This window comes from Lichenostomus cassidix, chromosome 1, assembly GCF_008360975.1.
Source record: "Lichenostomus cassidix isolate B80296 chromosome 1, HeHo_3.0, whole genome shotgun sequence".
Taxonomy (NCBI): domain Eukaryota; kingdom Metazoa; phylum Chordata; class Aves; order Passeriformes; family Meliphagidae; genus Lichenostomus; species Lichenostomus cassidix.
Genome location: NC_139479.1, coordinates 37,188,299 through 37,213,133, shown reverse-complemented (window position 1 = coordinate 37,213,133; position 24,835 = coordinate 37,188,299). Strand labels below are relative to the sequence as shown.

General features: G+C 41.1%; 1 protein-coding gene and 2 long non-coding RNA genes across 7 annotated transcripts in view; 2 read left to right on the top strand and 1 right to left on the bottom strand.

The window, feature by feature from the left end:
- The first annotated feature begins 1,912 nt into the window (after nt 1-1,912).
- On the top strand, nt 1,913-17,005 carry LOC146444548 (uncharacterized). Of its 2 annotated transcripts, XR_014851119.1 has the most exons (4): nt 1,913-2,065; nt 3,349-3,477; nt 7,703-7,970; nt 15,897-17,005. It is a non-coding gene; the product is annotated as an uncharacterized LOC146444548 (long non-coding RNA). The 2 variants fall into 2 exon arrangements; XR_014851121.1 differs by lacking the exon at nt 7,703-7,970.
- LOC146444547 (uncharacterized) lies at nt 11,938-23,043 on the bottom strand. Its single transcript, XR_014851124.1, has 3 exons — nt 22,417-23,043; nt 15,863-15,964; nt 11,938-12,198 (listed from the first exon to the last, which is right to left on the bottom strand). It is a non-coding gene; the product is annotated as an uncharacterized LOC146444547 (long non-coding RNA).
- Nucleotides 23,044-23,055: 12 nt separating this feature from the next.
- The window catches only part of TPP2 (tripeptidyl peptidase 2), a 52,002-nt gene continuing 50,222 nt past the window's right edge, over nt 23,056-24,835 (top strand). The window contains exon 1 of one of the 4 annotated variants that reach the window (XM_085056887.1): nt 23,056-23,309. In XM_085056887.1, coding sequence (XP_084913013.1) covers nt 23,148-23,309 — 162 coding nt within the window. In that variant the 5' untranslated portion in view covers nt 23,056-23,147. The remainder of the gene's footprint in view (nt 23,310-24,835) is intronic. The other 3 variants (XM_085056895.1, XR_014851110.1, XM_085056874.1) reach the window with 3 other exon arrangements.

The window sequence follows — 24,835 nt, the reverse complement described above, 5'->3', positions numbered from 1 at the left end:
CTGTTCAGAATTTTTGATGCCACTTGAAAATATATGATGTAAAGACAGCTTCAGCTTTGTTTATCTTGATGGACTTACAAGAGCATTAGAAAAATCAGACAGACCTGCTTAGAGTATCTAAATTCCTGAAATTACAATAACATTTTCCAAAGTGTTATATTTTCATTATTTTTGCTAATTTTCAGGTTAGTATATCTTTGACTTTGCAACATTTTTTTGTCATAGAAGCATCATTCTTTTTTTCCTGCTTTGTTGTCATTCTTTGAACTGTTTGTACTTCAGATATATCTAACAGTATATCTTAGTTACAATGAGGAGGCCAGAATTCATCCCAGTATTTATGTTAGGGACTTCCTAATATTCAATAGAATGCACTTTTTAATATATATATTCCGATTTTCCCATAAAGACTGGCACTTATAGCTCTACACAGGTAAGCTAGGCTTGTCCCAGTACTGTACTCTGCAAAATGACAAATTGTTGGATATCTCTATTCATCACCAAAGTGTCACCACTCTAATACATAGGTTCTGTAATTGAATGTAATTAAAGTATGCATTATTGATGTGTCTCTGCAAGAAAAGATGCTGCTAAAATGTACTTTTGTCATTGGTATAATTCTGAATACAATGGCAGCTGTGGTTATCAGTTTTACCTAGTATCTTACAGCAGCAGTACTGTTTTAATTAACTGTCTGAGGTAGTTCTTTCTTCTGTTCATTAAACAGCTTTCTCTGATTTCCCTATCACAATAACTCTGTTCACTTTTCTCATTAATCTCCCTCCACATAACCTGATAGCAACTTTATTTTTTTTTCTGTTACCCCAGTCTTTTCTCTCTTCATTTAAACTTAGCTCTGCTCACTATTTCTTCCCCTTTATCTATTCTTCTCCTATGAACTAATCATCATTTCCTTAAAACCATGCCTCTGTTTTTCCAACTGCTACAACTTAGACATTTCTAAGATCTCTTCCTTGTGATATATCTGGAACATTTGGTCATTCTGTATTTGAGGACCCTCATCTGTGAATGCTTTCTCTGCATTCTCAAGTGCTTCAGGACGACTTAGGAGACTCTGCTGGGCTCAAGGCTCATTGCAATGCATGATCCATTCTACAGGAAATATAAATGTCACAGTGTTGAGGAGTATTGCTTTTCACTGAAGAACTGGGGTGCAGAGATGACAGCCTGCCCAGGCAAGTTCATGGCAGAACTTGGACATAGTGGGCAATTTAATGTCTTTATTGCCAAACCACTTCATCCTCGTCACTGGTAAAACTGAGTCATGGTTATCAGTCACAGATGAGTACAGATGATTCAGAGGTTCATTAATGAAGCACTCTTTGATGTCGTTGGAGGCTGAACTAATTAGGTTCGGAGATACAGCCAGAATATTCAAGAATCTTGTTGTTTCCCTTTGTTTGCTTGTAATTGCTGTTCTGCAGTACAGCAGTTTTCTGCGCTAGGGGATTTATTTCTAATTTCTACAGAGTATTACATTACCCTTTAATGTAACTCCCTGGTGACATTTTTAAATGATTCATGCACACTTCATATGTACCAACTTTTTTTTAAATGGAAGGTGCAGAGGAAAATCTCAAAAGACACACATCTGTACAGGGAGCCTTGCTGAAAACTTTGCATTCAAGAAACCAGTGATCTTGGATAGGTCTCATCTGCTCTGTTGTGGCTCATACTTAGCTCTTGAGGAGCCCCCGTGTTATTAATATCATATGCAACTTATAATATAGATTTGGGAAAGGCAAACTCGACATGGATCAAGGGGTGGTGTGCATTGATCCTGACCAGGAGAGCACTGCTCATTGAGGAGGGAGTGAGCCACACCACAGATCACCTGAGCAGGCACAGGGCAGTAAGCACTGGGCTGAATGTCCAGCATGGCCTTCAGGCCCTGTTGTGCCACCTACATCCACTGTCTGCAGGATGAGCTCCACCAGCTCATGGTACCAGGGGAGCCTGCAGGCACCTCCCACCTGACACTGCTGATCACAGCACTTGTCTGGCCTTGACTTCATCTAAAGGAAGAGTAGCAAGAATTTAATGTGTGAGCACTGTAACACTGTAGGAATACAATAGTTTTCTTGCATACAGTACAATTATTGTATTATACAATTGTTCAAATGGCCAAAAAGGGAGACCTTCCCTCCACAGACATGATCTGCTCTGCATAGCATGACAGGGAAATTCTACTCAGTCTTAGCTCTGATGCTGAATGAACAGCTGTGCCCTGCATCTGAAAGAACGTAACATCTACTCACTACCTATATGTCCCTTTCTAGTCTGTCTTATTAAAGCAGTCATATTGTTGAGGCTTTTGTTGCCAGGCCCTTTTTATTGAGGTCCAGGAAGAGCCCTGCATGGGCTTGTTCCCTCTCTTGCCCTCCCCCAGAACAACATCTCCATCACTCCTACTGCTTAGTACAAAGTCACTAAGGACCTTAAATAAACACCATTCTGATTTTAAAATACAGCTGAAGAGGGAAAGCTGAGAGAAAAAGAAACATGAGGCAGAACCGAATTCAGGATTTGTCTCTGACTTATGAATTGTTTTGTGTGGTCACTCTCTATTAACAGAATGTTTTCATTCATGCAAGTTAGTAATAGGGGATAAATCATCATAGGGGAGGAAATAAAATCCATGGTATATATATTTCTAAAATATTATTCTCAGCCAGCACCTGAGGACTTTTGATTCCCAGGCAAGAAACTTAGTGAGATCTCTCTACACTTAGAATAATAGTTATATTTCTCAGTCAGAAAGTCAGATGATGATATGATTAAATCATGGGAGCATAAATCAAGACTCTCATCCAGGTGACTTTCATGAGAAACTTTAATTAAAATTTGATTAGGTGTAGATTGGAGAGGAGAGGTATTTTTGTCTTGCCTATCCACCTCTGTGTTCACCTCTCCATTTGTTCACTCTCTAATAATTTTTGAAGCTACCAGTCAATTTTAATTCATTATGACAGACTAGTTGAAGTCCTAAATATATCAGACACCAGGCAAACCAGAACCCAACAGTACTGCTGCTTGGAGACTATTTGTTTTTTCCTCTTTTCCTCTTCCTTTTTTTTTTTTTTTTTTTTAATCTTTATGTTGTATAAGGGATGGAAATTTTTCTGTCCTTTTTGATCAGCCCATAAAATCAGTTAACCTGTATCCTATTTCTAGCAGTGACTGGAAAAAGAAAAGAATTTGTGCAAGTTCAGAATTGCCTGTCCACAATAGAGTGGTCCCTCACAGTGGGATCTCTATTCCCATGCCCTCTAAGTTAATAGCTGTATCTTGGCCTGAATATGATTTTATATCCCTTCTCTTTCCTAGGTTGGCTTTCTGAAGGCAAAAGAAGTTCGCGGTTTCTCTGCCTACCTGCTTGCGCATCTAAGTGTGTCTGACACCCACTGAAAACCATTGAACCTACTGGGAATTTTTAGCAAAATCTGAAAAAATAAGGTAAGTCTGGTAAACCATATGAAAATTGGTGGATCTGTAAAGGAGATTATATTAATGTTCCTACTTGAAAGAGATCTGGCAAAATTTGGCTGCAATACACAGTTTGGTGATAGCTTGGGAGCCAGCCTGCAGATAGAGAACTACAGTAGTGCTGCCTCTGGCAAATGAGCATCGAGGGCTGGGGAACGAGAACTAGGACATACAGGGGAAAAGCATATGAGGGGATGAGGCATACAATAAATCAGTTGGATTACTGTTTACAGACAACTTGCTTCAGTCACTGTTACTTCTGTAATAAGAAAAAAATGGGACAAAAATATGACAATTTTTGTGTCTGTCTCTTCATGCTATTCTGGAGGAAAGGAAAAAAAGCCTCCCTGCCACCATGAGAAAGTTACACAGAGTATGTGCTCAGAGTGACTCCATTGTACTAGGAAATTTAACTGAGTGAAGTGTTTATGAATTTTTTAATCCATGTAAACCAGAGTAGTTTAATTACATATAAAAAAAGGATTGCATAACCTCTGTGAGGTGTTGAATATTTTATCTCAGCCTAAGGATGCAGCGTGTTCCATTAGTTGAAAAAGCCCTTGAGAATGTATGAAAGCACTGGATGAGAGTGTCTCTATGTTAGATAGGAAAGCATGCATACATGTATGTGTGTATCCATAGGGGAGAAGAGAAAATAGCTATGGGCAATGTAATATTGTGAGCAGTAGGTTGTACCTCATTGAGAGGAAGTAGGTATTATATAGAAAGATACAAGCATCTTTCATTACAAAATCCTATTTTATTAGTACAATAATTTTGACTTGAAGCATTGTTTTGCTTTGAGATGTGCCTTTGATTTCCTTCAAAGGGAAAAGAGAATGCTTATGTAAAGTCTGAATCACATTCATATACTCTTATCTGAATATCAGGATGTTAAATAATACCTTGTTTGTAATATATTTGGCATTTGTTGAGGTTGTCTTTGTTTTCATGCAATCAGCTTGTGCTGAATGTTCACGCTCCTTGTGGCTATTTGAAGAAAATAAGATTTAATTTAGCAAGGTATTTATTGTTAATTTGTTAGATAATTTGGTCTCCGCTGACATAAAGACACTTTACTCATTCAGCCATTTCTTTTGCTCGTGGCTTCAGCAGAAGCACACTATAAAACATATGAATTCCCCAAACTGTAGTTCAGAGATGGTATATAATACATTCCCTGCAGCTCAGGTTCACACCTTCCAAAAAGCAGGGATCTGAAATGCGTTCAGTGTCCATAGTGGATAAATGTAAGTTTGGCTATGCAGCCATGCTTGGTTAAACAAGAACATCCCTCTCCAAGTAGGTACAGAAAATTGATGCTAAAACTTTAGTTTTATCCATCTGTCCTTGCTATGTCTCCTGGATTAACCCATTAATAGCATGTAACAGTTTAGTAATTTAAAGCTGTTCCATATTTAGCTCATAAAATATAAAATTTGGCTTTTCTTGTCTGTCACAGACTTGGAGCCCAGGTCAGCTCTGGGTTAGACAGCCGCAATTTAGCAAGGTCCAGAAACAGGGACAACATTGATCTGTAGGTTCCTGGTCCGGAAGATGAGGGACACCTTGCCCAGACACACAAGGATCACTGCTGTGATGCAGCTGATGAGAGCGGGAGAGGAAGAAGCTGAGCAAGTGCTGTTGGTGCTTACAAGGCATGTTTAGCTAAGGCCTGTAAATGTCCAGGGTAAGGGTTAGGGTAATAAACAGCTGGTCTTCACCCATTTCCTTGTGAACGTAAAGAGATCTGAAAAGCAGTCACTCCCTTCCACTGCCGCCAAAGCAGATTGTTGGGCAAACCAGATCACTGCTTTGCTGTCTCCTCTTTGATTTAGTCCAAGCTGTCCACAAGGAGCCTTGGCCCATGTTTCATTCTACTCTGCCATGGTTTAACCTCAGCCAGCAGCTCAGCCCCATGCAACTGCTGCTCACTCTCCCCCAGAAGGAAGGGATTGGGAGATCATCAGAGGAGTAGAAGTGAGAAAAGACACAGGCTGAAATAAAGATAGTTTAACAGGTAAAAGAGCAGCCACCCATACAAGCAAAGCAAAACAAGAAATCCATTCATTGCCCATTGCGTGGGCAGGCAGGTGTTTAGCCATACCCAGGAAAGACGGGCTCCATCATGTGCAACAGTGACTTGGAAATACAAACATAATCTCTCCAAACTTCCCCCTTTCCTTCGTGCCCCAGTTTTATATCCTGGGCATGACACCATATGGTATGGGATATCCCTGTGGTCAGTTGGGGTCAGATGTCCTGGCTGTGTCCCCTCCCAATTCCTTGTGCACCCCCTACCTACTCCCTGGTGGCATGAGAGGCAGAAAAGGCCTTCACTCTGTGCAAATGCTGCTCAGCAACAGCTGAAACATCCTGTGCTGTCAACACTTTCCAGCACAAATCAAAACCAGCCCATAGCAGACACTGTGAAGAACACTATTGCAGCCAAAACTAGCACACAGTGCCACAAGATAAAGGTTACACTGGGCTGTTTACCAAGAAGACCTGGGCAGACCAATCCACTTCGTGTCCATGTGACCCTTCCTCCAGGCCAGGCAAGGTGACCAGCAAACCCCACTGAGCCCACCAAGCCCATACCTTTTGTGCTGCATGGAAGGCAAAGCCCACACTTAGGGGCTGCAGGGGCCTGGGCTTTCCCCTTTTACATGCCCCAAAGCTGCTTAAAACCCTGAGCCTTCAAGTCATGTTGGGTTGTTGCAGGTGCCAGACAGGCTCGGGTCCAAAAGGATGAGGGCCTTAAGCGTCAACTTGATTTTTTTTGACCAGTATGACCTCATGGTTTTATTATATTTGACAAGTTTAAACAAAGTTTTTAATGAACTTTGGCACAGGAATCAATCACAGAGGCAAGCTTGTCTGACGTAACCCTGGGAAATGGCATCAGCATGCCCACATGACAGAAACTCTCTTTTCCCTCTTCGTGAGGGGTTGGGAGTTTTAGCTCTCAGTGCTCCCAGTCAGCACCTGCCATTTAAACACACCCAGCAACAACTATGTCCAAACACTGCATTTCAAGGGTATATCCCCCCTCACAGACAGCTGCCCTCATTAATAGTTTCTCACCACCAAAAAGGAGAGGATTTGCTGCCCTGTCCTGCTCCCTTCTCATAACAAAACAGAACAAAACCAACCAAACAAACAAGCAAACAAACAAAAGCTTTGTGCTGCTGTAGCAAACCGAATTAGTTTCCGAAAGCTCAGCAGGAGTAGCACACATGCTGGAGAAGGCAGCAAGACAGACTGAAAAGAAGCAAGACCTCTCAGTCAGCAGTGGGGATTTTACATCTGTTCACCCCATCCTGTGAAAACTAAGTTGAGAGTGTAGACAGTGACTGGCTCCTAGCCCAGTGGCTTTAATACCTAACTGAAATCCAAGTTTAATGGCAATTTAACCACAAAAATTCAGTGCACTCATTTAAAAAAAAACTAATTGCAGAAAGTTGTTTCTTGAAATTGCTCAAGGCAAAGTGCATCCCTGTTTTAGGATTGCTCTGTCAGAGCCTCACCCAGCACACATAAGGAACACCCCAAATCCCATTTCTCCAAAATGGGTGATTTTAGCTTTCATTTTTGTCTTTGAAAAATGTCTATATCACTCCTGGTTATCACCTGGAAGATAAAATTTCACTCGATGGATTTTCACTGTTCCCATAACTCCTCTAGGCATGTTTCAAGAGATGTCTCAGCTTTAATTCTCTCACTGTCCTCTTTCCCCTAATCCTTTTCTTTAATGCCACATAATCAGGCAGAACACTATCAGTTAGTCAAATTACAGCGCAGATGACATGCCATCAGCCAGAAGGAAGAAGAGGGATTAGAGGCTGGTCCAGACACATGGCAATATCTAATTAGTTGACATCTTGTGAAATCCTGGGAGATTTTTGCAGAGTGGTGGTAGGGAGTAGAAGAAGGGTTGCCAATAGGTGGTGGTGATAATTTTTTCCCATAGTCTCCAAAGGAAGCGATTGATTATTCTGAGTATTTTGAAAATCAGCATGGGTAGAGCATTTTTCTATGTCTAAACAATTCATTTGGGCCTTTTAATACTGTTCACAGATGGGAAGGTGCACTGGGTCACATCATGTACAGTAGGACTTCAAAGAGTTTAGTCACAGGACTGAGAAAAACTGTTGGGAGGTGCTGAGATTTTAGCCATTGCTCTTGCTGGCAGGAAAGACAAACATTCCAAACTGGTGACGGAGCAGACTTCACAGCACACAAGGTTGGAAGATCCTCAGTGAGACACTTGGAGCTTTAAGCTTCCCAAAGGGAGATAAAAGGTACCCTTCTCTGCAAGACGTCAGACTACAGGCTTACAAACATGTCAGAAGCAGAACCCAGTATTTTGCTCTTCAAAGCCCAGGGCCTGCCAATAGAGTTTGAAACTTGTATTGAAGCTGTAGCGAAACTGGCACAGAGAATGTTCATCTCCCATAGAGGTGAGAAAAATTAGATCTGTTTGTTTTATGTATTCCCCCTTCTTCATTAACTTACCTGTTACACTAACAATTACTAACCTGTCACTAACACTAGCCTGTCACAAACTGTTACAGTAATCTATACTTGAAGTACTAATAACACACTGAGCCATGTAAATTTTTTATTTTGTGACAAAACTCCAGTTGTTCCCCATTTTATATCAAATTACATAACTGACAAAAAAATTCTTTCTGTTTGGACATCAGGAAGAATTTCTTTGCTGAAAGGCTTGTCAAGCATTAAAATGGACTGTCCAGGAAAGTGGTGGAGTCACCATCCCTGGAAGTGTTCAAGAAACAACTGGACATGGCACTTTGTGTTATGGTTTACATGACAAAGTGATGTTCAGTCCAAGGTTGAACCCTGGGATCTTGCAGGTCTTTTCCAACTTTAACGATTTTATGATTCTATTCTATTCTGCACTAGCATAGTTTTATAACAGGCATGAACAACAAACATGCCTGTTTGTAGCTTAAAGTAAAAACTGGGGCAAACATGAGAATGTCTCATTAAAAAAAAGATTCTTTGTTGATAAAATATCATAGGATTTGATATTTGGTTTCTATTTCATCTGAAATACAAGAAGATTATGAGACAAAAAAATCCAATAAAGATAACATCTCACAAAAATCTGAAAAGGAGTGACTCCCTTAGGACAGCAGACAATAAGAGTTCTGAAATCTGAGGGCATGCAGAGGTACAGATTAGTAAACACTGCAAAAAACTGAAGACAAAGAAACAAACATAATGGGAACATGTGGAATATTTCTTTCTAAATGACAAATTGAACCTTCTAAGAAAAATATGTATTTTTTTTACTGCAGTCAAAATGCTAAAAGGGAAGAATTGGATCAAAGAGTCATTTCCAACTGACAGACCAAACCTCTTCTTTTTTGGTGGAGAACCCGTAGAATTACATAAAGGGTTTTGCAAACCATCTTGGAAGCCATGTTCTAGTACATAGTCTGTATTCATAATCTTAAGGCAGCCAGTAGCTGATCTGCACTTAGTACTTTGAAAATTATTGAGAAATATAATTTTTGTTAAATTATATTTTTATTTATAAAGACAAGTAATTACTTGTCTTTATGACACTCTATTAGATCCTACTTTTAAAATGGATTTTTATTGTACAATCTTGTTAGAATTTCTTTTTCTTATAATGCCATTTTATAGGGACTTCAATAGTCAGGTAAGAAATAAACTTCTAAATTTGCATGAAGCAGTCTTTATAGAAATCCATCTTCATTCCTTCATATTATACATTTTTGTTAAAATGATGACATAAGAGTAGCCATACTGGCTCACACTGGAGGTCCCTTTAGCTCAGTACTTTGACCTTGGCAGTTAAAAAGGGAGGATGCTCAAGAAAATATGAAAGAACAGCACAAACACGTAGGATGTATCTCCTGTACCGTAAACTGCTCCAAATTTTTGTGGCCTGTTCACTTAGTGGTTTATAAGCATTAATAACTGCTACTTAACTAAGAACCATGAGGTCTCTGATCCCATAAATTTTTAATAGCCACAACATCCCATGAAAATGGTTTCTGCAGCTCAGTTGTACTGTGTGCAAAGATATAAATCCAGTTTTATTTGCTGCATGCTAGGTTTTGTACTTGGTGATACAGAGAAGAACCTATTCCAATTCACTTTCAGCACTCTACTCATCTGTTTAAACTTCTGCCATATGCCCCCCATTTCTCTCTTCTCTAGACTACTTCCAGCATCTCCATTTACTGAGAAATTCATGCACTTGATCATCTCTGTAGCTCTTCTCTGAAGTGTCTTCCACTTCTGTCTTCTTATTTCTCCTATCTGGACATTTTATTGTACTCTTCCCTTTCTGAGATGAAGCAAACAGAGCTGTATGTAATGAACCATACAGCTATGGCATACTGACATTCTGCCTTACTCTATGTACCTTCTAGAGTACATTTAGGTTTTTGACCTCTATCATGCACTGATTTGATGTTTTCATCAATGCATCCAGAACATTTAAAAATGGCACTTGCAGAACTTTTCAAAATGGCACTTCTGAGTAGATATTCATACACATATGTATAATCCTGCATTTTATATATAATATACACTCTTTCTTTGCCCTTATTTCCCTGAAGGATTTATATATGATGCACTCTTACTTCATTTCCCTCAAGAATCAAGTATTATCTGAAAACTCTTACTTTGCCACTTCCCCTTTCCAGGCACATACACATGTTTCACACAGATCCATGCACAACTCACTTACAAATTCCTTGTATCTAAACAGCTGAGAACTTATTCCTGTGCTGTGTTTCTTATTCCAACCAATTACTTGAACCAGCATCCCCTGGCAACAGAGACTGCCAAAGGCATATGGGGCTGCATCCCTGGAGCACAGCCAGGAGATCAGGGAGGCATTGGTTATCCCCTTCTGCTCAGCACTCACCGGCTTCATCTAGATACTGTTCCCAAACACAGGAAAGACATCAATAAACTTCAGCAAGTTCAGTGATGGTCAGGGCTGGAGCAGTGTCCCTGGGGCAGGAAGCTTGTCCAGCCTGAGGCACAGATGGCTTTGGGAACCCTGCACAGTTACCCCAGTACCTATAGGAAGCTTGAGGCGATGGGAGTCAGACTATACAATGTGATGTGTGGTAGGAGGATAGAAGACAATAACAAAAAATATTTAAAATCTGTGGACTGTGTTCACTGACTTAAAAATCAACATGTAATGCCCATTTCTCACACTGTCTTAAAGCTCATGGAAAGTAGATCCTTTATTTTTGAGGATTCTGAAGTTTTGGAGTCCCATTCTGAACTATTTTTTACCTCACAATGATTTGCAATTTCACTTTGTGATTCCACTTTGCTGACCATATATGTGTTCCTCACTAATTCATGGGCAGGGATAAATAGAAGATGAATAGATAAACAGAAGATAAATAGAAGATAAATGAGCAGGACAAATAGGCACCTCATTGGTGTGATGTGGAAAAAAAAATTAAAAATTATTGAATGTACTGTTAATTAGCCCTGAGGGTTATTTTGGAGTCAGAGGAAACAAATTAGCATGTGCAGAGACATGTTTTCCAATCTTCAGTTCTGTATGAACCATAAAATATATTGAGCATCTAATTAAACCAAGGAATGAAAAAAATATAACAGATCTTCCAGGCAAAAATCTACTAATTTACTTTTTCTATTTTTCTAGAAATAGTGTTTCTCTTCTAATATAGAGATCTAATGGTTAAGACTTCAAAATAATGAAATAATTTATTTTCATTGCTTTACAAATTTTAAGGTGTAATTTTTAAGAGAAACGCTGAATATTCAATGTACAGCATTAAGGACACACCACTAGGAAGCTATAGAGTTATCCCACAGCTGTTTTTTTAGGGGACTACTACCTAGAGCAGTAAATTATACTTCAGTCATGTATACATAGAGCAATAGTATCATCTAGTGGCCATAAAGTTAATTATTTCTATAGACATTGAATGGCTAATCTGAGATACATTTCTTATATTGAGTATCAAATGCTATTATTTTCTGTTTACATTGTATGCATATTAATAAAATATGAAATACCCATATAAGAAAGGCACACATATATCTATGCAAAAATCAATACTTAATAATTCTGAGTTATGTTAGAGGAAAAAATGCTTACCTCCCACTAATGGAGGTAGGGAGGAAAAAATGAGAAAGCACTTAATGATACTCATATGGGTACAGAAAACATTTTGATTTTGGCATGGTATAATGCCATTTATTAATCTAGTCAAATATAACATGTAAAATAGTAGAATAGCCAAAACAATCAAAGATTTGAGGTTTTTATATCCTTGAAAGCAGAGGCTTGCCATATATTACAGTAAGCAGACACATAAAACATTTCATTAAACTAAACATTCAACATGGGTGAAGAATTCATATATATGTAAACAACTTGGGGATTTGAGGTATTGAATTTGGATAATGCACATGGAATATATATTCTTGCCACAAGATTACGAGTAAGTACTCCTTGAGAGTGTGATTTGGTACAAACCAGATGTACCACACCACAGATAGGATGGTATCCAACTCTCCTGGGAGCTGGAAGTAAGCCGAAGAACAAGCAGAGGACAATCAAACTCCTTCCATAGTTCCCAGGATCTCTGCACCACTCTCCAAGTTTGAAGGCATTATGTTTTCTAGTACCTGAAGTAAATTCAAGGGAAGCAGGTCATTCCTGGGTCAGGCATACTTTCTGGGTCAAAAGCAAAGAGAAAAATCCTGAAAAACTAAGTTTCTATTAATAAAATCTAGGCAATGGTAAAATGAGACGTTTCAATGTGCATTTATAGCATTGCTAGTATTAAAGGTTACACTTACACTTGTCTAATTTAATCTTTTATCTAGCTTTGTCCAAAGACTACACAGAAGTCATAGTTATTTTCAGTAGCAAATATAGCACTACTTCAAACTTGTTCTTTTAATTAATGAATGAGGAAAGAAATACTGTTTCTTTACATTTGCATTGAATTTGCTAATGACAATGGAGTTTGCACAATGACATTGGTGCAGCATATTGACCAGCACCAGTAACTGATGTGGCAGGCTGACGGAGGGTGGCAGGAGCCGGCAGCCCCCTGAAATTAGGTCCCTGGACTGCTTATCTCCACCGGGTTCGGGGTGAGCAACTCCCGGGGTGCTCTCAGCGTGGCCTGAATCTTGGAGCCACAGAAATTCTGCAGGAAATGCTGTGAGATGAAGGAACGAACTGGACCCATCTCTGTTCTGCCAGGGAGGTTTATTTGGGGTAAGGGAGGAGGGTTGCAGGGAAAGGAGGGCGAGAGGAAAGCAAGGATGGGATAGGGGCTGCCAGCTCAGAGATGAGACCTCAAGCTGACGCAGACATTGGCTTATAAGGGAAAGGAAGGGGGCGGGGCTGGCTCTCTCAGAGCCAGTCCAGGAAGGAGGAAGGCAAGACTGGCAAGGGGTACACACCAATAGGTTTCAGCTACAGCAACATGCATATTTCAAAATGAACCAATAGCATACAGGGCAGGGGAACAAAGGAAGCCACATGGAATCCTAAAGAACCACATTGCTACAAGTAACCGTGACAATTGTTGCACTGAGGTGCAGAAATACTTCCTGAAGCCTGTCACAGGCCTACTGACTGCTGCAATAATTTTCATTTACTTGTTTTGCAGCATGAAACCTCACTGAATGAAGTCACATGGGAGACATACAAGCAATAAATAGGCAGACCCAGCACATATGCTAGTAGTTCTTGCTATCTGGTTCGCAGTTGTTTCCTTTTCTTTGTTTGGAGATATTGCACTACTTCCATGACTAAGACACAGTAGACAGAACATAGCCACAGGTGTCATTCTTCTTGGCTGGGCATGTGTGAATATGCTCATGAATCATCAGAGATGTCTAAGGCACCTGAGCTTCTCACACAGACTTTAATTGAGCATCGTTACTACAAAGCCATTTTTAAAAAGCTCATTTTAAACTTTAAGACAATGACTGTTGAATAGCTATAAGCTTTTCAGAAGAGGCAGGTGAAGCTAAAGAGGAGTACATTACAGAGTGTCTTACTGTACATTACTGTCCATTACAGAGTACTTTGATTGTATTGAAATGGGTAATGATGAAGATGACAAGGCTGAGTGCCTCTAGGTAAAGATCATGGGAGAAGTTCAGCAGGGCATATGTCATGGGGGTAGTCTGTTATAGACCACCCAACCAGAATGAACAGGCTGATGAAGCATTCTACAAGAAGCTGGCAGAAGTCTCACGATTGCCAGCCCTGATACTTGTGGGTGACTTGCACATCTGCCAGATCTCTACTGGAAATACAAAACAGCAGAAAGGAAGCAGCTCTAAGAGGTACCTGGAGTGTGTGAGACAAATTCCCAAGACAACTGGTGAATGAGCCTACCAGAGGAGGAGCTCTGCTAGACCTTTGTTTCTGAACAAGGAAGGACTAGTGGGTGGTGTGGTGGTCAGTGTGCATCTTGGGCATAATGACCATGAAATGTTAGTGTTTTCTATACTGGGGGAAATAAGGAGGGGAACCAGCGAAACTTCCACTTTGGATATCCAGCAGGCAGACTTTGCCCTGGTTAGGACATTGTTTGACAGAGTCTTTTGGGAGTACTGCCTTTTGGGCAAAAGAGTTCAGGAAGGCTGGATATAATTTTACAAGGAATTGTTTAATATTCAGGAGCAGATAGTCCCCATGTATGGAAAGATAAGTCATTGGAGAAAAGGGCTGATCTGATTTAACAGAGAACTTAGGCTGGATCTTAGGGATGGCAGTGATAGGTTGACAGTTGGACTTGATGATCTTAAAGGTCTCTTCCAACCTTGATGATTCTATGATTCTATATGTTTCTCCTTCTTGGTTACTCTTTTCTCAGTTGGTTTACAAGGTGAAGCCTTGATTTCATACGCTGTGCTTTTCACTTAAGCTTTCAGGCCTTGTCCTTTAGTACAAGAATTGTAGGGCTGTAAATGAAGCTTACTCTAAACCATGAGGGGCAAGGGACAAGCTAACTCTGTTATATTTCAAATCTAGGATATTCTTTATCACACCATTAAGAAGCATGAACGACCTTTAGTTCTGAATGTTTGCTGCCCTCAAGAGGAGAACTTTAAGAAATATCCAATTCCTGACATTACTCAAAAGCAATGACTGAGGGGTGTTATTTTTATGTTTTGCAAAACAGAAGCACATCCAGCCATTAAATATCCAGATTACTATGTTGTTTAAGAGATTGCAGTCTGAAACATTTAGCATTAGAGTTATTCATATCTTTTTAATCAGATACAAATTAAAAGCACATACTAGATAGCTGTCACCTCACCACTGTCAACATTGCATTTCAAGTCACAGACTTGATTACATACATATTTAGAAGACAGATCCATGTTAGGTTACTAAATAGACAAGTCCTGTCAGGTTCAGAAGTCCCCTGAGCTGAAAGTAGTTCGAGATTATTCACAAATATTTATGTCTGACAGATCTTATTCTTCCCTTGGTGTTTGCTAATGGGCTTTACTGGGAAATTATGTTGGATCAGATGGAGCCATCAGCCCCTCTCAAGTTCTGAAATATAGCCTGCAATTATTAGGTAAATAACCTAGGAAATGGCTCTGAGGAGTCCAGTGTCCTTATTATCTCCTGCAAGGAGCTCTGCACTTCTTCTTCCTGGAAGCAGTCAAAAACTTTCCAGGAGATTCCCCATGGTTTTCCTTTTAGCAAAACTCCACTAGTGGATCTATGAATTTCTTTGAAATTTCTGTTTAGCCACATCTTTGTTTTTCTGGGAAAAATGAAGAGTGACAAAAAAATGGAATTGGAAAACAACTTAAGAAAAACAACCCCCCAAAAAATAGTTTAAGTATCTAAGCTCAAACCAATAATAATAGCTCCAAGTGTCATTCAAGACTTCTTTAGTGAAATGCTTTCCGTAAATTCTATATATTCTTTTAGCCTTGTGCTGCCCAAGAAATTATGTTAAAGATTCATATGCCATATACAGTTAGCCCAGAGAGGGTGCTTGTAGGGGACGTCAATAGAAAACCTTTTACTTGCATATAACACACTGGAGAAAGACAACAATACCCTAAAAGTTAAGAATAGCATAAGTTATTCTGTTCTTTGTCTCTCACTGGAAAACAGAAAACAAAAGGCCACACCCGGAACAGGACCTTGTAATTTTTTTATTTGCTTGCTTTTCTCTTGTCAGTCCAGGCTGTCACATAATTGTCCCTATGACCCTGAAGAGAAATAGCAATATCCCACCGAAGGCTAGTAATGTGTTCAAGTATCCATTAAAAAAAAATTAGGGATATTACTTGCCACATTGACACAGATTTTTTTTTTTTTTTTATTTCAGGGTATGCTGGTCCTTAAAGCACATTCCTTAATCCTGACTACTGAAATCCAATAGCTGCTGCCCATTTCCTATTTGAGTAAGCCAAAGAAAGATTCTTGAGGTTCAAATTTATGCCTAAGAGATAAGAACTAGAACTTTAAATCTCAGATGATGTCTCCATTTCAGTGCAGGCTCACCAACTGAAAAAAAACCCCAAAACATTGCTGAAAAATATGGTAAAAGTGCTTACAGAAAAATCTGGAAATATTCCTAGTTGCCATATTGAGTATTTTCTGACTAAGAAAACATAATTTCAAATGTCTCCTATATTTACTTCCAAATGTATAAAGCATTTCTCAAACAAAAGCTCCTGAGTTCCATTATAGGGAATATGTAAATATTTCATACATTTATGCAGATACATGATGCATTTTTCAGCCTTTCTTAGGGGGGGCTTTAGAGTTTAAAAATATGTAGGAAATCTTCAGAAACAGCTCGTAAGGATTCCTATTCCATCATAAATAAGCATTAATTGTTGTACTCAAATTTGTAAAAGTGTGGTTTTGGCCAGGGTACAGTTAATTTTCTTTCTAGTAGCTGCCATGGGGCTGTATTTTGGATTTGTGCTGAACAGAGTGTTGATAACACAAGGATATATTAGTTACTGCTGAGCAGTGGTTACACTGAGTCAAGCCTTTTTTGGGGGGGTGTCTTGTGCAGCGTCAGAAGTTCGACTTGATGATACTTGTGGATTCCTTCCAATTCAGGAGATTCCTGTCTGTGACGAATCTGTGATTTGAGAAGGCCTTTTCTGCCTCTCACCCTGCCAGCAAGCAGGCTGGGGGTGCACAAGAAGATGAGAGGAAATACAGCCAGGACAGCTGATCCCAACTGACCACAGGGATATCCCATATTGCCTGGTGTCATGCTCAGCATACAAAGCCATAAGAAGGAGGAAGGGGACAACATTAGGAGTGATGTTTGTTTTCCCAAGTCCTTGTTATGTGCGATGCCTGCCTTTCCTGGAGATGGCTGAACACCTGCTTGCCCATAGGAAGTGGTGAATGAATGCCTTGTTCTGCTTTGTTTGTGTGCATGGCTTTTGCTTTACCTATTAAACAGTCTTTATCTCAACCCACCAGTTTTCTCAGTTTTATCCTTCTGATTCTTTCCCCTACCTCAGCAGTGGGGAATGACTGAGTTTCTGCTTATGGCTTAGCTGTCAGCTGGGGTTAAACAATGACATAGCGTTGTCAGCACAAGTGTATTTGTATTTCATAAATTTAAAAAGAAACAAAGTTGTGGTGTCTTGCAAAATTCAACTAATTAAAAGCTTAAAAACTTCAAAGTGACTTTTATGTAACAGAATAGCACTTGCAATACCAACTGCTTTGGCAATCACCCTATTAGTACAGCATTCTTGACACTGCAAAAACTTAAAACAACAAAAATCAGTGTGAAAACACCTGGAGGAAGAAGAAGATAGCTATATTAAACACAGCAAATTTTGATCATTTATATTCATTATCTCATATATTGTTCTGCATTCTCATGTTCACTTGCACCAAGATGTGTGTGTCCCAGTGGTGTGGTTAATTTCACTTATACATGACACAGGGACAGGGGATGTCAGCTATCAACTTCTAATTAAACCTCAGATTCCTCTTGCTGGGTTTAGACATAGGTTTAATTCACTTTGTGAGTTAATCACTATGGCATAAACTTATGCTTCAGAATCTTGTCTAAAGATTCCTCCATAAACTTTTTGTAAGATTGATACCCATGGACAGTGCATCCTCATTTGGGCATCTCTGTGGCTGCAACCTTGCTGTCATCCTGTTAGCACAGTTCAAGTCTTCTACCTAAGCATCGTCATGCTGTGGCCCCATGAGAACTTGGGCCTTCTGGTCTTGCTGTAAACAATGGATTCCTTGGTGTTCACCCCTTGGACTGACGTTAACTGTGTCCTTGGTTATCAGTACATGATGTTCTTTAACCTTTGTTTGATACTGTTTCTTTTGGTGCATTTGTATGTATATACAATTCCATCCGTAATTCATTCTCCTAATCTTTGTATTTCTATCACAAATCTCTGCAAGTTATATAAGGCCAAGTCTGGGAAAAAGACTGAACTCTGTTTTAAGCTTCAGAGAAACATGCAAAATGGATATGCATGTTCAGCTCTCAAAATAACAAGTATGTATTTATAGTCAGTAATTTCTTTGCTCATTTCTGCAGCATAGTTAAAGAAGTGCCTCTGTTCCCACAGAAATATCTTTTTAAAAAGCAACCCTACTAACAACCTTGCCACAGAAGACCACTAAATATTGGAGGCTCAACTGGTACTAAACTGCAGCTGCAGTTTTTTGCTGAGGCCAGTGCTAAGTGAACCCTATCTTCTTGAATTTTCAGGACTAGCAATTTCTTTGAGCAGCATTATTGAGAAAGTGTTTAAAGCAGTATATGAACAGCTCTCCATATGGATATAATTTCAGACAATTTCAAAGAAGTTTGTAAAAGAAAATACACCCTAAAACCATTAGCTGGGCCCCAAGAGTCTGTGACAAAGAACAACATGAATTCATTCTGGTAACTCTGAGACATATTTGAAATATGATTGCGTTGGAGAGTAATGCCAGCTGTTGTTCACTAATGATCTCATCATTTTACATGTATGAAATTATCTTCTTATTTTATATTTATCAAGTGAACAACATGGCAAATTGATCCAACCAAGTAACTAACTTCCTGAAGACAAAGCTGAAGATACATTGTCCATTAAGGAAGATTAGTTATGAAAACTAAAAGATTAGTAAATGTTTTCCTCTCTGTAAAGAAAGAATGTCAAACTGTTCACTCTGTGGATTTGATATCCTTGTCAATGCTGAACTATTTGCTAGTAAACAAAGAAAAAATAACTGGGATAGAGCTTTCTCTGAAAATCCTTATTAAATAGATATACACAAAAAAACTTACACAGGCTCATGGCTATTCAGGCACTTTGTAGAAGTCTCAATAGAGGACCTGGAAAACAAACCCCAAATCCTGTAAATCCAGCTTCCCTGACAGAGTGTGCTGTGGGCCACATGCAGTGGCCAAGTTCCCTCATGCAGTGCCTTAGTCCCATGGTCTGTTTAACTGTGGAGTACTGTGCTGGATCATCTCCACTCTGCACCAGCACAAGCATGGAAGTGGTGGTACAGGAACCTGTCTCACATATCAGCTCCCAACTACTTATGTGGGATAGTTTTCAGACATATTTATTCCTTTATCAGTTCCATCACAAAGCCACACCAGCACAATTGACAGTGGAAGCAGAAGAATGAGAGTGAATGGCCAAGAATCAGGCTGGGAGGGAGTGGGAAACTGTTTCTTCTGGAAGATTGTTGTTCTTTCATGCTTACATGGGAATAACAAGAGTCAATGTGAAAGGAAGGGAGACAGAAGGCAACGGCAGGAATTAAGTCACATCTTGACATCCAGCTCATTCATGGATCATCTATCCCCATTATTCCCTGAAGCCAGGCCTCTCTCATAAAGGGAGACGAGTCTCTACTTAGCACCTTGGTAATTAATGAACTCACTGAGAACACTGAAGTGCCGCCCTGCCCAATGCAATTTCATCAAACACATCCTCTCATAGTCTAACTGGTAGGATGATTCCTCCTCTCCACATATTGTAACTGAGGCAGGGTTGAAAGAAGGAGTGGGTGAAATCTGAAACACAGCAACTAAAGTAATTGCCTGCTACTGAAATTTAAAGAATTCATGCGCAACTCCAATTGACACTTTGAATAGAATAATTTCATATTAATTAGAGAAAGAATGAACAGCCCAGTACTACGTTCATGTCAATGCCTGTACTGGAAAGATATTAGGTCATGTTTTTTCGGGTTCACCTTCTGATGTTTCCATGCAAAACAGAACCACCTGACTCAGAGAGAACCCTGCAGCAGCTAGAGAATTTAGTTTGCAGAAAGATGCATGCTCAGACAGAAAAGAGATTTGAAGCCCAGCATGGAACTTCTGGGTGTAACATAAGGTGGAAGATGCAACAAATGTCCTCAGCCTTCTCATCCGCAGTGCATTAGGCTGCCCATGAAATCAAAGATGATTGCTGGCCGGCTCCACATCCTGAAGGGTCTGACACGTGAGCAATGCGGGAATCACTCAGGGCTGTCAAGACCGGACAGTTTTGCCAGGTCTCAGACACAGACCTAGAAGCACATCCATTCTGGGAGTACTCAGAGCAGAATCTGTGTGGAGCACCACATGCCCATGCAAATCTAGCTAACTGGAGACATTCCGATGTTGATAGAATCATAGAATGGTTTGGGTTGGAAGGGACCTTGAAAGGTCATCTAGCCCAACCCCCTGCAATGAGCAGGGACATCTTCAACTAGATCAGATTGCTCAGAGCCCCATCCAATCTGACCATCAGTGTTTCCAAGGGTCAGGTATGCACCACCTCTCTAGGCAACTTGTTCCAGTGTTTCCCCACCCTCACTGTAAAACAAAATTTTCATTATATCTAGTCTGAATTTACTCTCTTTTACTTGCCCTATTGCTATAGGTCCTGCCAAAAAGTCTTTCTGAATCTGAAAGAGGCTGCCCATGGAAGTGGTTTAGTCACCATCCCAGGAAGTATTTGAATAGATGTAGATGTAGTGCTTAAGGACATGTTTTAGTGGAGGACTTGGGAGTGTTAGTCCAACCATTAACCTAGCACACAACGCATAAGAAATCTGAAAAGCTCAAGATTACTTTTAAAATTGAAAAATTCTCAGTATGCTCAGGATCTGTAGAGTCTCAATAAGATGCACACTTTTAGGCTTAAGCTCATGTCCAAACACTGCATTTGTACTCATACAATTAACAAAACAATTACATTTTAAAGATTGTCACTGAAATTAGGTTTTTTCTTTTCACGGCAAAACTTTCAAGACTGTTAAAAGGTGATTGGCACACCTTCCTTAAATCCTGGGTTTTCCTGCAGAACCTGCCCTGCTACTTGGCAGTGCACATAATTTATACATACCTGAACAGTATGTTCCTGCTAATTAGATGAGTTGTTTTTGGTATAACTTTGAAACCAAGGCAACAGAACAGGGCAGAAATTCTCAGGATTAGTAATAAATGTTTCCAAACTATAACATACATCTTTTTCCTTGAATGGGATGTGAAATATTTTGAGAATTTGTTGTAGTTTAATGTCTCAAAGTATCCTAGGAACAGGATATGAGACGTGTGTTGGTTTCAACATGCTGCCAGAAATACAAGCTTCTCCCATTGAGATGCACTAGCAATGATACACAGAAGAAAAACTAAACTCAAGTGGGCAGTCAAATAGGTATTAAACAAGTGAGCAACCATCCTGTCAGAATAATTCTCTGCACTGTGGTAAGATCAGTCAAAGTTTTACATAATTTAAAAAAAATATCTGATTATGGCTGTCAAATGCCATCAGCATTCTAAGAATGTCAAGCACATGGTCTTCAGACATCAAAATGTAAAATTCTGATTTATGATTGAAAACCAAAGTGGGAAACAGATTGTGTTACACACTACGTTCATATGGTACAGCTTTGGCTTTTTTTTTTTTTTTAATAATGTGTATTTTTAAGGCAGTGCTCTTCAGGTTTATTTTAGTACTTGCATAAAAATCACGTGGATCTCTAAAGCCAATAGTAAACTGGAAGGCAATGATGATGGTAGCTCAGAAAATGGGAAAAATAAATGCAGGACTACGATTTGCTAGCAACCCTCTCCCACTTCTGCTAGAGAAAGAACAAGTGCCAGCTCTATTTCAATGAATATTAATGTCTGACAAACATTCCATGATAATCTCATCAGACCCACAAAACAAAAAATACACAAACAGAAAAATTCTCAAGAGTCAAAATCCCCTTTGCTATACAGTGAACATGTTAATTCACCTTTGTCCCTCAAGGTGACTCTAAACAGAAACTTGCCTGAAGAAAGCAAAGTGATCCCCCAGAAATCAACCAGGTTTACGCTTATTACCAGCCAAAATGGCTGAAGAGCCACATGTCAGACACTACAAACAAGACATCTTGTCAAAAGACATTCTGTATGTTTTCAGATATTCCACAGTTCAGGATTTTTTGCAAGTTTGTGTGTGAGAGTAAAAGCTAGAAAAATACCTCTGTTCAAAGTTGAGATTTTTCCCTTAAAAAATTCACAAAAGAAATTATTTTGAGTTCTCCATGGCCTTTAGGTAGTCATTTTGGCTTGGGTTGGGTTCTGTTGTTCTCCTTTTAGGTAGTCTTTTGGGTTTGGGGTTTTCTTTGTTTGTTTGTTTTGTTTGGGGTTTTCGGGCTTGTTTGTTTGGAGCTTTTTTGTTTTGTTCTAGGTTTGTTTGGTTTGGTTTTTCTTCTCCTCTCTGCTAAGCAGTTGCACTGGCACTGCTACTGCGGGACCTATTTATCCTGAACAATGAATCAGCAGAATAAGGAAAAAAAAATTCATTAAGTAAAGGTTTGCACATCAGTTAATTTAGTACAGGAGGCTCAGGGGTGACCTTAGTGCGCGCTGCAAGCACCTGACAGGGGGCTGTACCAGGTGGAGGCTGGCCCGTGCTCCCAGGCAAACAGCGATAGGAGAGAAAACGGCCTCAAGATGCGTGCCAGAGGAGGCTCAGGCTGGACATCCGGAAGACATTCGTCACAGAAAGCACGATTAGATAGTGGAGTAGGCTGCCCAGGGAGGTGGTGCAGTCACCGTCCCTGCGGGTGTTTAAGCAAAGGCTGGACTTGGCACTCAGTGCCATGGTCTGGTTGACACGGTGGCGTTCGGTCATAGGTTACACTTGATAATCTCGGCAGTCTTTTCCAACCTAAGTGATTGTGTTTCCAATTCAGAGGACCCCGCGCACCCCCGCACTGCCGCGTCCAGGGCCCGCAGCCGGCCGGGAGCCCCGGGGCGGGAGCGGCCCTGAGGCGGGAGCGGCCCCGCCCGCGGGAAGCGGAGCTGGAAGGTGCCCTCGGCTCCCGCCGCTGCCGTACGTGGCCGCCACAGCCCCGGCGCGTGCAGCACGTCCCTCCCGCGATTGGCTGCCTCCACGGCAGGCCCCGCCCGCCTCGGTGCCGTATTGGTCAGTTCGGCTCCGGCGCCCCTCGCGCCGCGGGCCGCGAGGGGGTGCGCGTCCCCCACGGGCCGGTGGGGAGGCACCGCGCATGCGCCTCGCTGCCGTGGCCTCTCAGCCTCTCTTTTCGCCCCGCCGCCGCCGGCCCCGCGCCCCGGTCTCGCGCCATGGCGGCTGCTGCCGAGGAGCCGTTCCCGTTCCACGGGCTCCTGCCCAAGAAGGAGACCGGCGCCGCCGCCTTCCTCGCCCGCTTCCCCGACTTCGACGGGCGGGGGGTGCTGCTGGCCGTGCTGGACACCGGCGTGGACCCCGGGGCGCCGGGCATGCAGGTATAGCGGGGCGGCGGCGGCCCTGGGTCACGGCGGCGGCCCGCGAGGGCCAACCCGGGGGGACGAGCACGAGTACGGGGGTGGCCGTGGCGTCTGGTCGGCCAGAGGCTGTGGTGGCGACAGCAGGGGAGGCCGCGGAGGTCTGTCCCGGGGACTGTCCCTGTGCTGGGGACTGTCCCTGGCCCGGGGAGTCGCGGCGGTGTGTTCGCTCGCGGTTCCCGCCCAGCACGCGTGAGCGGGGCTCGGTGCGGGAGGGCGGGGAGATGCCGTAGCCAGGGGCTCCGCTCCGGTCACTCCGGGTGCTGCTGCGAGGATCCTCCTCCCTAAGCCATCCGCAGGCGTGTTATGGCCCTTAAATCTCTTGGGCTGCCTTCTCGCACGCAGAGCTCATTATAAATGAACGCTTTGTGTTTTTGTTAAACCTTAGCGTTGCTTGGGCAGTAGGTAGCTCGAGGCTACACACAGCCGCTTAGGTCTTTTACATGAAAAGTATATATCTGGCACGATTTGCATACCCATCTTTCTCAGTGTATTTTTCGTGCGTTGTATTGCAATAACAGTCTGTATCAAATTGGATTCTGCCAGCTTTGTTTTGGATCTGCCAGCTTTGTATCTCCACCAAAATTTTGTAAATTTCTCTGTGTGATGTCAATTTGAACATTTCTCAGTACTTATTTCTTGTAACCCCTGTCTCTTAACATTTCTTTATCGTGTAAGTTTGCATGCTGCCTTTTGTGTCACTGCTGCTTTTGATTTCTTGTCAACATGTTTTCTCTGAGTGCTGGCAGAAGAGTCCGTGAAAGAATGGTTAGGAGTTGTATGCAACTCACTTGGATGCTGAATCATTTGTTTTGTTTTGACTAAGCAGGGCTTTTCTTGGTTTCTGCCTTTTCTTTGGTGTAACTTTTACTCCTAACTGACCTCGGTCAGGGACTTGATCCTAGCAGGTCTTAGTTCTGTGTTCTGAAATGACTTCTTATGGGATTTAGTTAAACAAAAAGATGAGTTAAGAGGGCATGTCGGGTGGAAAGAAGGGCTGGACAGCTGTAGCTTTGATTGATTTAAGCTGAAATAAAGCTGATGCTTTTGGCAAGAAGTTGTGGGTAAGTGGAATAGTAATTGGAAAGCTTAATGAAAGCTAGCCAAAAAGCAAGCAAGATAATACCATGGGCAGAGCAGAAGGTAGCCGTTAGTAAGATGTGAATATAAATTGGATGATACACATAGTTCTGAAGTTTCATATATAAAAGCAAAAAACCCCAAGATTAGTCTAGAGGTTATGAATGAGGAGTGGCCAACAACAACAGCAGAACCCCAATATGAATTTATGAGCAGTAGGGGGAAGCTTTGGGAAGCAGGTAACCCAAAGCTCATAAGGGTTATTTATGAACCATTGTGATCTCAGTGTTGACCAGATCAGTTTTCTCCAATTTATTTTCTCTATGCACAGGATAAAACTTCAGGTAGTGTGGTAAAAGATTTGTAAAAGAAGTAAAAGATTTGGAGGGTGGGGTGTGGAATTCATG